General features: G+C 35.5%; 1 protein-coding gene across 1 annotated transcript in view; it reads right to left on the bottom strand.

Moving 5' to 3' along the window:
* LOC131075658 (peroxisomal acyl-coenzyme A oxidase 1) overlaps nucleotides 1–12,712 on the bottom strand; it is a 211,182-nt gene that overhangs the window by 78,107 nt on the left and 120,363 nt on the right. Inside the window, exons 10-11 of the mRNA XM_058012499.2 lie at nucleotides 10,256–10,373; nucleotides 9,338–9,448 (exon numbers count right to left, since the gene is read on the bottom strand). Of these exons, the coding sequence (XP_057868482.2) occupies nucleotides 9,338–9,448; nucleotides 10,256–10,373 (229 nt within the window). The remainder of the gene's footprint in view (nucleotides 1–9,337; nucleotides 9,449–10,255; nucleotides 10,374–12,712) is intronic.

The raw sequence follows: 12,712 nt of genomic DNA, 5'->3' as shown, positions 1-12,712 counted from the left end.
TTTGATATTCAATGTAATAGTTTCAAGACAATCTATATTAACCCATATTTCATTAATAATGGTTCAAAAGTATCACTTCTTCATGAGCACAAATGGTCTACTTAGCACTCATTGCATCTAGGTGATTCTCCCAAGGATTAAGCTCCAAAACATCACAAAAGGTTGTCAACCAAGCACACAGCCATGGCTTTTCCCCAACAACCAAGCCTAAATAGCTTGTAATGTTTATTTATCATCTATTACAAAAAATTATGTATCACTTATCTATAGTCAATATCAAATAAATATTTACAGCTTTTAATCTTATCACTAAAACCATGTTGAAATATTATGAAATATATCTTGAAAATACATCATGAGCTACAGACTACTTGTAAAATCCCAAATTTGATTATACACACAAGGTTCTGTTCTTTCCTTCTAGTTCGGTGTTTTGCATCAATTGTTGAACAATTATTATTTCAGTTTCAGTTTAGAAGAATCGCTTGCTAATGTTCTCTGATTGCTGTTAGGTTACAGGATATAAAGACTTCATACTATTGTCTCTCTCTGTTGCTCAGGAGTATTTAAGAGAGAGTAATAGCCCAACGCTTTCAACAAATATTTGAATTCAAACAGAATCACTGAACTTAATTCAATTCATAAAACATAACAGCCCATGGGGTTACCTGTGCTCTAATGTTGTACTCTATCTGTCAGTTTCTGATAATAATATACTGTTTAATACTTCTGAAGCTAAGGACTTTGGTTTCCTTTTACAAATGTGGTAGTTAGTATCCACGATCTAGGCAATAACAGATTCCGAAAACTTACTTGAAAACTCGAGCAATAAACAGTGGCTCCAATCTACCACTCGCTGGGTTTCTAGTTCGAATAATCTTCAGTTGCTTGCCATTAATGATAGTTTGCCATGTCAACAACCAATAGCAAATCTCTGAATGATATCCAGTATATAATTGTTTCTCAGTCGCGGTGTTTCAACAAATAATGTGTGGATAAAAAATATAAGCTGCTCCTGATGGTATTTAGAACGATCGATATAGAAAGTAGTTCCCTGATGTGGAACTCAAAGAAACCACAGATCTCTAGAAGACCCGATATCAGGTATAGATATGATCGGTCTGCAACTCCAATGTGTTAAGCATTAAAGTGATACTTAAACGCTGCAATCTAAAAGTATTGACCAATCATTCTTCAAAAGCTAGCAGATGGGATAACCCATATTGTTCCTATTGCCTTCCCCCAATAATATAAAGTTTATATTATAAACTGCTATTGACTCACTGTGATTCCCGTAACTCTCTTGGCATTTCAATTTTCAATGTTCTATGACTCTTCCTGTCAACCTACTGTGATCTCCAACTTGAGTACATAGACATAAGATCAATTCTGCACACGTGGTCTCCAACTGAATGGACCCTTGTCAGAAGATATTCATTAAAACTCAATGAAGAACTCAGATTATTTCTATTATTAGGCATTACTTATGCTTTCCCAATACATTCCAGTGATAACCAATATTGAAAAACCCCTGAATACTGATATATTGAATCAGGCATCATATATTCAAAAAAATTGTTAATTTTCACACTTTCAGAATGACATAACTTAGAATTTAGACTTAGTTTCTAATTAGTTAGTTTAACTGAAAGAAAATGACAATATAGAAATGAACAAATTGAGAGCAAGACACAGTTACCCTGGGAAAACCTCCTAGGAGGAAAAACCCAGCCAGAAAAGATCCTTAGATCTGATTATGGATTATAGTTATGTAATCATTACAACACTTATCTCTTGTATTTGCAGATTCAGATGTTGCTGTCCAAGAGGTGCCTTCAACATTCACTTGCTGTCATATGAGGAATAGACACTGCTGCTCCCTTCTCCAGATTGTAGGCTTCTAAAAATTATGCTGTGTATGACCTTATGTTGACAGTCCTTCAATTAGTACTTCGCTGGATATGTATGGCTGGTAGACCTCCAATCAGTTTGCTGTGCATACCCTGAATGTTGTCAAGTACCCTAAGGTGAATTTCGCATCTTCAAATGGTGAATGAGGTTGCTGCTTGAAGTTGACTGAAGTTTGCACTATGTAGACATAAGAATTTTCACATAGGATGAGAGAGCTTATGTTTGCTTGATTGAATAACAATGAATCTTAATCTTTATTTATATGGAGCGAACCCCTTAACTAGGTCGGCTTCCCAAATAATTAATCTTTTAATTATTTCCTCTTTAACTACCTTTGTTAATAGGGTCGGCCATATTGGACAGCACGTTGAATGTTTGGTTGATGTAGTGTGAGGGATGGGGCCACGTTTGAGGGAAAAGGGGACAGCCCCTTTTTGGGCGGATTCCAATGTTGCCCAAGGCAATATGAATCCGCCCTTCCCTAATTAATATAAACACTCCCTCTTAATTAGGGAGGAGAACATAACTATAATCTTCCATCTTGCATACACAAGCAAGGAATGGAATTACATAATACAATCTTCCAGCTTGCTCACAAGCATACACTGGATCCACCTTACATTACCCGCAAAGGGTGGAGAGGATCTTTTCGACCATCTTACATTGCCCGCAAAGGATGGTCAACAATTACACTAATACCATCTTACATTGCCCGCAGAGGATGGTTTAACAATTACACTTCTCCCTGAGAAGTTTTTACAATACCATCTTACATTGCTCGCAGAGGATGGTTACTAATTACACTTCTCCTTGAGAAGTTTACAATACCACCTTACATTGCCCACAAAGGGTGGTTTGATACAACACAACGTATCACTGAGATTGAGACTCCCTCTGAATTAGGGTTTCATTTTCCATAATACCAAGTCTGTCCCTGAAGTACACAAACTTCACTTTGGATAGAGGCTTGGTAAGAATATCTGCAACCTGCTCATCAGTGCTGACATACTTCAACTGAATAGCTCCTCTTTGCACCATATCTCGAATGAAATGATAGTGGGTTTCCACATATTTTGACCTGTCATGAAACACTGGATTGATGGACATTTTAATACAACTCTGGTTATCACAGTGAATAACTATAGGATCCCAACCCTGACCAAACAGCCCTGCAAGAAGCTTGCGAAGCCACACTGCTTCTCTAGAAGCTACACTTGCTGCAATATACTCAGCTTCAGCAGTACTCAATGCCACTGAGGATTGTTTACTGCAAGCCCAAGAGATCACTGCGGATCCCAAGCTAAAACAAATACTTGAGGTGCTTTTCCTGTCTTTGACGCTTCCAGCCCAGTCTGCATCTGAATAACCTTCCAAGGTTATTGGAGTGTTAAGTGAATACTTCAGCCCAAAACCAACTGTGCCTCGCAAATATCTTAGGATGTGCTTGGCCGCAACAAGATGAACATGTTTGGGTATGCTCATAAACTGGCTGAGAGCATTCACAGCAAAACATATGTTTGGTCTAGTGTTAACAAAATACATCAGTGATCCAATCAACTGCCAATACTTTGATGGATCTGCAAAACCAGAGTTAGCTGCAGAAACACTTAACTTCTTTAAGTTAGATTCCATAGGAGTAGACATGGGTTTACAATCCATCATTCTAAATCTTTTCAAAATGTCAATAGTATACTTTCCTTGACTTAGAAAAATTTTGTTAGATCTTTGCCATACTTCAAGACCTAGAAAATAATGCATTAAACCTAAATCTTTCATTTCAAATTCTGAAGCTAGTTCTTTCTTGCATCTAATAATAAGTTCATCTTTACCAATAAGAAATAGGTCATCCACATATAGAACTAGAATTAGCATTTCATCATTGGCTACCTTAAAGTATATGTTAGAGTCAGCATCATTTTTACAAAAACCTAGACGTAGCAAGTATTTATCAATTCTTACATACCAAGCACGAGGAGCTTGTTTAAGGCCATACAGAGCTTTCTTCAACCTGCACACATGAGTTAATTTGTCCTGAATCTCATAACCCTCAGGTTGCTCAATATAGACTTCTTCCTCAATGACACCATTAAGGAAGGCAATCTTAACATCCATCTGATGTAGTTTCCAAGCCCTAGCAGCAGCAATAGCTATTATTGTTCTAATAGAAATATATCTAGCAACAGGAGCAAATGTTTCTTCATAGTCTATGCCTTCTTTTTGAGAAAAACCACGAGCTACAAATCTAGCCTTATATTTTTCAATACTACCATCAGCATTATGCTTAATTTTAAATAACCATTTAGAGGAAACAACAGATTTACCTTTGGGTCTGGGCACAATATCCCACACATCATTCTTGATGACTGACTGATACTCTTCATCCATGGCAAGCTTCCAGGCATGATGAATCAAGGCTTCTTCAACATTGCAAGGTTCAGTTTCGATGAGATTGCACATCAATGCAACGTAGTTGGAGAAAACTTGAGGTCTCTTAGTTTCACGGAAGGTGCCACTGGGGGCTGCAAATCTTTCGGCTTCTTGAATGGTGTTTCTTACCCAAAGACACCTCTTTTTGGTAACGACAATGTTGCTAGGAATATCAGTGGGATTCATGGGCTCTGGTGGATCACGAAGATCATCTTGAGGAGGAGGATCAGCAAGCTCCCTCTGAATCTCAGGGTTGGTATCAACATTCATATCTTGATTGTCATTAGTTTCATTGATAACACAAGAACCTTTTGATTTCTTAAAGGCAATATCTTCTTCAAATGTAACATCCCTACTTACCTCAACATACCTTTGACATGGGATGTATATCCTAAATGCCTTAGAAGATTCACTGTAACCGACTAGCATGCCTTTCTTCCGGAGGGTTCCAACTTGGTTCGCTTTTCTTTGGGCACATGAACATAAACAGGACTTCCAAAGATTCTGAGGTGACTGATGTCTGGTTTGGATCCTGTGAAGGCTTCTTCAAGGGTCATGTTCTTTAGAACACGGTGAGGGCATCTATTCTGGATATATATTGTTGTTCTGGAGGCCTCTGCCCATAGGGAGGTCTGCAAGTCTTGATCGTGAATCATAGCCTTTGCAACCTCCACAATAGTCCTATTCTTTCTTTCAGCAACACCATTTTGTTGAGGATTGTATGGAACACAAAACTCCCTCTTAATTCCTGACTCAACACAAAAATCATAAAAGCTACTGGAGGTGTACTCACCTCCATTGTCAGATCTTAAACATTTAATTCTTTTACCAAAGGAGTTTTCGGTTAATGCTTTAAACTCTTTGAATTTACTTAAGACTTCATCAGATTCTTTAGATTTCAAGAAGAAGTTCCAAGTTTTCCTAGAGAAATCATCTATGAAGATTACATAATAATGAAATCCACTAGGAGATGCTATAGACATAGGGCCACATAAATCAGAGTGAACAAGTTCTAGTTTGTCTTTAGCTCTATTTTCACTTTTATGAAATGGACTTTTAACATTTTTACCTATAGCACAACCTTTACAAGTGTTATCATGGATTTGACTGAGTTTAGGCATACCTTTGACTAACTTTTCAAGGGATGGAAGAGCTTGATAATGCAAGTGTCCAAGTCTTCTATGCCGTAACTCACAAGATTCAGGAACCTCATTAATGAGTACTTGGATAGGGTTAGTAGAGAGCTTATAAAGACTATCATATCTATGACCAATTATACGAGCAGATTTAAAACTAGATTTCTTAGGCCACACAAGAACTTTTCCCTCAAAAAATGCAATTTGATAACCTTTATCTTCTAGAGCAAAAATGGAAATTAGGTTTCTTTTAATTCCAGGAACAAACAAGATATTACTGAGGTGCAAGGAAATACCAGAATCTAAATTTAGAGAAGTAGAGCCAGAACCTCTTACCGAATAACGAGCGTCATCACCAATTACTACGTGAAAGCTGGTATCCTTTTCTACTAAGTCTGAAAGGTAATCACAGTAGCCTGTGATGTGTCTGGAGGCACCACTGTCAATCAACCAAGTATTGCTATTTGAAGGAACACTGCTAGACAGAGCGGAGATGAATAAGAAGTCATCATTTTGTTCTGATACTTCATTTAAGTTGGCTTCACTTTGGTTAGGGTTATACTGACATTCTTTAGCATAGTGACCAAATTTGTCACATCTAAAGCATCGGACACGCGAGGTATCTCTTGGTTTCTTCCAAGGGTGTTGGGAACTAAATGGTCTGAATTCCCTATTTCTTTTTGGATAAGGTTTCTTCCAATTTCCCCCTTTCTTGCATTGAGGTGCAAGCATGTGATGATCATCTATATGGGAACTTTTGGTTTGCCCTCTTGTGATTAGGCGAGACTCTTCTTGGATACAATCTTTTTTAAGGCGATCAAGGGTAGGTAACTCAGTCCTGCCACTTATGGTTTGGATAAATGACTCCCATGAGTGAGGTAGACCATTTAGGGCAATCAATGACAAGGTCTTTGTCTTCAATGTTATGGCCAATTAAACCTAACTGATTCTTTAGTTCTGAAATTCTCATAAAGTAGGAAATAACAGAATCTTCTTTTGCCATTTTGATATTAAGTAGTTGTTGTCTTAAAGTAATTGCCCTACTAAGATTGTTAACTTCATATGTACCTTGTAAATAGCTGAACATTTCCCTTGCAGTGGTAAATGAGGCAATAGAGGTGACTAGGTGGTCTTTGACTAAATCAATGAGAATCTTCCTGGCCTTGACAGCATCCTTTTCGAATTGTTTTAGCTCAGCTGCAGCCGTAGGTTCAGTTAGCTCTTTTGCTTCTATGAATTGGAGAAGATCTTCTTCCTCTAGAGCCAACTTGATTCGAACTTTCCATGCAGTAAAATTGAGATTCTCATCAAGCCTATCTTCAACTTTCAGCCCCATTGACCTAACTTGAAAATGAGACACCAATCTGGAAATAAAGGAGCACTGAAGTCTGAAATCTGAAAGTTGATCTAACCTATAGCTCTGATACCATGTTAATTTTAACACTTTCAGATTGACATAACTTAGAATTTAGACTTAGTTTCTAATTAGTTAGTTTAACTGAAAGAAAATGACAATATAGAAATGAACAAATTGAGAGCAAGACACAATTACCCTAGGAAAACCTCCTAAAAGGAAAAACTCAGCCAGAAAAGATCCTTAGATCTGATTATGGATTATTTGGAGCCTAAGTTATTTCATGCTATTTGGAGCCTAAGTTATTTCATATTGATAGACAAGCTGATCCTAAAATCATGCCAGGGTTTTATGAAGCCATTAGCAGGTTTGAACAAGATAAAACAATTGCAGGTCTAATTAGAGACCAAAGTTGGAAATACAAGAGAGCAGAAGGGTTGTTTGGAATAGAAGCAGCCCGAGATGATATGACACGAGATGAGGTACCTGGCTATAGATGGTGGATGAGCTATGGAGCACAAAATCCTGAACTACAACGCTTTGCCATTCGAATATTGAGTCAAGGAGCCAGTTCATCAGCTTGTGAGAGGAACTGGAGTTGCTTTGACCACATCCATTCCAAAAAGAGGAACAAGTTGCTGTCCGGAAAGTTGGGAGATCTTGTCTACATTCGGAGCAATTTAAAATTGTTCATGAATAGATCAGCAAATGACTCCACATCTTCTTCACAACAACGAATTTCAGAAGGCATGGTAACTAGAGTTGCAGATGAGCCTGAGGATGACTTTGTGGATAATGAATTGGGTGGTGATACTGATGATGATGATGATGCTACAGCAGCAACTCAACCATGTGCTCTTGACGACCTGGAGCTTTTTTGAAGCTCTATAGTCTTGAATTTTGATTATACCTTTTTGACTAAAAACATCTTCGCAGTCTTGATGACTTGTAGGCTTGTAGCTTTTTTGAAGTTCTAAAGTCTCGACGTTTGATTGTATCTTTTTGATCAAAAAAAACTTGACAATCATGATATCACATGTTTCCTATGGTTTATATTAAGAATGTTGCATCTTTCTATAATGATTTTGAATCTATTCTGCAATCTTAAGTATATTGATAATTTGTTGGATATATTACTATATTTTAAGAAAAAAAATTATATAAGGCGAATTGGATGCCGAATTTTTTTTCCAAACTTTTTGCCCTTGCCGAACTTCATCCGAACTCCATAGCTGCCGAACTCGAACTCGAACCTTAACCTTGTGACTTAGAATAGAATTGAATTACTGAGGTTTAAACAGAAAAAACTTCAGAAACTCAAAAAACAATCTAATAGTTGTAAACTAGAGGAAAAATAGCTAATTTTGTTACTTCATGTCAAATATAGTAAATAGATATCAATATATACCATAAATATACTACATATAAAAGTCCCAATAACAAGAAAGAAAAGGGAGGTTTTCGTAGGTCATGACTCATTCCATTGTGAAGCAAGCCCTATTATTTTAAGGGCATAACTATTTTATTTTACCTAAGTCTCATTATGTATAAATTTTATTATAAAAATGCTCATTAAAGTTTAAGTTGTTAACAGTTAAAAATCAATATATATAAATTATAATGCTCTGATCATAACAATAAATTAACTCTTTCTTTGTCTATTTATACTCTACCTATTAAAACAAACCTCCCAAAAAAGAGTGATTTATAAATATCAAAAAAATTCAGAACCACTTTTTGAAAAGCACAGGAAGACCTGGGAAATGACACAGCAGCTGCGGAGTGACACAATTAATCCCAAGTTTTCAAAGAGTAATTCTACTATGGTTCAAACTTCAAATATTGCTGCAAAGACCCCTACAAATGGAGACTAAAATGATTCACTCATATTTACATGTATCAGATGCTATCAGGTTGCCAAAGCCTTAATGATTAATCCATTTCTTGTTTATGCTTTTGCATCTACAGAGATTAAAATGAAGTAAATCCAAATGAGGAAGGCGATTATCTGAAGTCTGAACACTTAATTTTAAGCTCTTCCAAAGTAGAATACACTAAATCTGATTCAAAAAATCTATCATACAAGCTGATATCAAAGTCATTACCCTTGAGGCCAAAGCATGTCCTATAGCATGAGAATGCATTTTGAGCAAGTTACATAATGCACTCTTGGGGATCAGTTTCTTACAACTGAACAATGAGACAGGGCTATAGAATTTGGATGAGGCAAAGGATTATACAAAGATGGTAAATGTTGATTCTAGTCCAGATCTTCTACAATTTCATTGTGTGTACTATACAATAATACAACTCAGTTGTGGTTTTCACATGATATTGACTTAGTATATCCATCATGCATGCTTGTTCGTTAAAAAAGTTTCTTTTTCAAAATTCAATTTTTGCCTAGATGCCAAAAAATAAATTATACCCATAGAGAATGAAAGGAAAGCATCAAGTTGATATATTTGCTAGAAACACTAGTGCATACAATAGAATAACTTGTTTTTACCTGATTCTGGATTGGATACCTCCCTAAGTTGCGCTGCACAGTTCACAGCAAGCCTAGCTGACCTTGCTTCAAATGCCTCCAATATAACTGAAGGCTTCAGCCAATCCTTAGCTGTGATTTAAATATTTCAGAATCAGTACATGAACACCAAATATTAGTTAGACACACATGGCTAAGACTATAAGGCAGAAAGAATTTTATATTCAAAACATTAATCATTCTACAACAAAAAGAACTCTCACACATCCCCCCAGAGCAAAAAAAAAACATTAATTAGAAACCAAGTTGTTGCTTTCATTTCCATAAGCTATCAACTTAATGCAAATATTTGAATTAAAAGCACAGGAAAATTTAAAAGATATGTGTTCATATCAAAGGAATCATATTAGTTAGAACTAGGGTGCTCATTTAAAGAGGATAGAAACTTATATTATCAACAACCACCAAAAAGTTTGTAATCAAACGGAGTGATGAACACTTTAAAACAATGTCAGGTGGAAAGAAAATAGTTCCTAAGAATTACGAAGCACCGAGGAACACCAATACAATAAATGACTCCTGAATAAAGATATCAGTCAAAGTCTTAATTTTGCTATCTACTTTAGGACAAAAAATCATTTTGTTTCATATCAAATTTCCTGCTACAATTTCCAATATGAGCTTGTATCATAGATGTGATTAGTATTGTACTGTGAATTTAATAGTTCATATTAAGGATTCAGATTTTGCAAATAACTAGAAATCACCTACCAGTCAGTGTTTAGCTTATTTGCTTCTATAAAGAATATCTACTTAATATCCTACGCCTACCACAAAATATACCTAAACAATGAATTATTTCATTTGAATGCACACAAGTTATTGACAAACCAATTTCAAGCACTTAGCAAGGAAAAGGAAAACATTTCCTTAATCTACCTTGAGAAACATTGCAATTATTCTCCATTATATATTCCAGTCTTCCCAAATAAGCGGCCGTACCCACTGGTTTTTTCGATCCCAGTTGTTGGAGTGTCTTCATCAGGAATCTTGCTACCTGTGATATATAAAGACGTTCTTAGAAAAAAGAGAAAATTGCTCTAAAAGAAAAATACTCACCCCAAGGAAAGGCGCAGCTGACTGATACAAACAACAATTCCTGTTTACCCAAACACTTAGGTGATAAAAGTATATAAAGGATTTAACAAACATAACAAGGTTCTTGAAAATATAATACAAATACAAGGAATCTACAAGACCTGTACCTTTTTGAATTATACACAAAGCTCTAATGGAACTATAAATTTCATGGAAAGAGCACTAGGCAATATCACTAATCAACAAATTTGGCTAACAAATACAATGAACTCCACACGCAAGTTAAAAAATTTAGATCATGTTTATGTTGTAAAAGTTTTTAATTTCTGGTAAAGTATCTGCTTACAAAATCTAATAATAGCATAGGCTCTGTCAGTATAAGTTTTGCAGAAACTAAATGTGTATATAGAAAGAAAACGATATTTCCAGTTTATTGAAACCTTCACATAACAACATTATCCAAAGAACGCAAATAGACACTAAATAATAACATATGCCATGTACATTGACTGTGATGGACAGCCCTGTAGTATTCAAGAAACCAAAACAATTTGACTATAGCAGTACAATGAATTCCTAGATGCTAATAATTGACATTTGAGCACAGGAGATGTTAAAGTCAAGTTGGAAGAGGTGCAGCTGTATTCAATCAGAAAACCTTTATATAAATACATAAATGCACAAAAATATGAATAAATTTTGAAATTCATGATTGCCATTCTAAAATCTTGTAAAGTTAAACTGAATATAGTGCAAAGATGATTTTTACACTTTTTTTTTCTTTTTTAGTTTATCTCAGACTGCAAATGCTGTTTTCTATCTTTTCCAAGCCAGATATAGACCCCTATTTGGGTGATATCATACCAAAAGCTGTACTCAATGCATACATACTGATATCCAAGCCTCGAAGGCAATATACAATCTCATAGCTTTGTTGTGCCACAAGGAGAAACCTAAAAATTCAATAGGTTGGGCTCAATTAAGAGCTTGAAGGATGTCTTGCTCTTCTCATCTAATGATATTTAGAAGTTAGACTGGTGATGGTGTTTCTGTCTTGATTTTGAAGCTCAAAATCAAGTTTTGCTAAACCTCTTGATATGGAGGAGGTTAAGTGTATCATTTTACTCTTGAGTCGGATTATGCTCTGAGTTTATATGGGTTTCTAGCTAGGTTTTTCAATCCTCCGATGTCTAATTCTATCAAAAAATAAAATGAAAATGAGAAGAGTAGAGAGATAAGGAAAATTTAGAGAGGAAAGAAACACATGTTTCCAGAGTGCTTTGCAACTGTCCATTTCAGACACACAAACAAGCAAATTTGCTGAGTGACAATCAAAACTCACACAGTCCTCCAGCAAATATGATGTGAGCTTCTAAGGAATTATAAAGAACAAGTTATTTTTGTAATCTATCAACCACGAATATCCACATGAGCATCATTTGGAAACATTAAAACACAGCTTTTTCAAAATTAATAACGAGAATATATGAAAAAAAGGCTGATTTTATTGCAGATCTGAAAAATCCCAGTCTTTTATGGAAAACAAAAATTACTTCCTACGTCAATTTTGCTGCACTTTCTCTGGCTAGCAGATTCTCTGTGGAACTGGAGGCCCTTATTACAATTTCTACATCTGATATTTATAAGGCTTTTGGAAACACTTTCCCATATTCATGCATTTGTAAAACTTGTTCAGGCACTTAATTATTGGTGACTACTGAATCAGCAGCTTTCTCCTTGATCACAAAAAGATTCCTAATTTGAGTTAATAACTAAACTTGGGGGTGGGTAGAGATAATCATAATATTGAACTAGCTACAAGTTTGATAAAAAATTATTCACTAATTTAAGATCTAGACTTTTATAAGAATTACTTTCTACCTTGACCAGTTTGACCTTAGCTGGCTCTTTTTCTGTTGCAGATGTCATCTTATAAATACACTGGAGTTCATAACCCAAGATCAGTGCCATATATCAGACCTCAAATATTTAATCAAATGTCATTTCCTCCCCTATTTACAAGTTTGACTGGATTTCACTTTGGATCATAATGCATAAAATATTGGGTCCACCATTTTAATTATCTTGGTTTTTTTGGTTTATTTGTTGACTTAGTTCTTGTATTCCAGACGTCAAAACAGCTTAAACTTGATTGTATAAAATATAAAGCATATCAAATATATCTTTATGTCAGAGCACAAAACATAAGAGTTTGCAACATGTCATCTCCAATTGGTATCAATTTCAATTATTCATTAAACTATTATGTGTTAAATCTTTGGGGTCCACCACAGCACC

This window comes from Cryptomeria japonica, chromosome 6 (assembly GCF_030272615.1).
Source record: "Cryptomeria japonica chromosome 6, Sugi_1.0, whole genome shotgun sequence".
NCBI lineage: Eukaryota > Viridiplantae > Streptophyta > Pinopsida > Cupressales > Cupressaceae > Cryptomeria > Cryptomeria japonica.
Note: the sequence above shows the minus strand (reverse complement) of the source record. Positions and strands in the feature narration are given on the sequence as shown.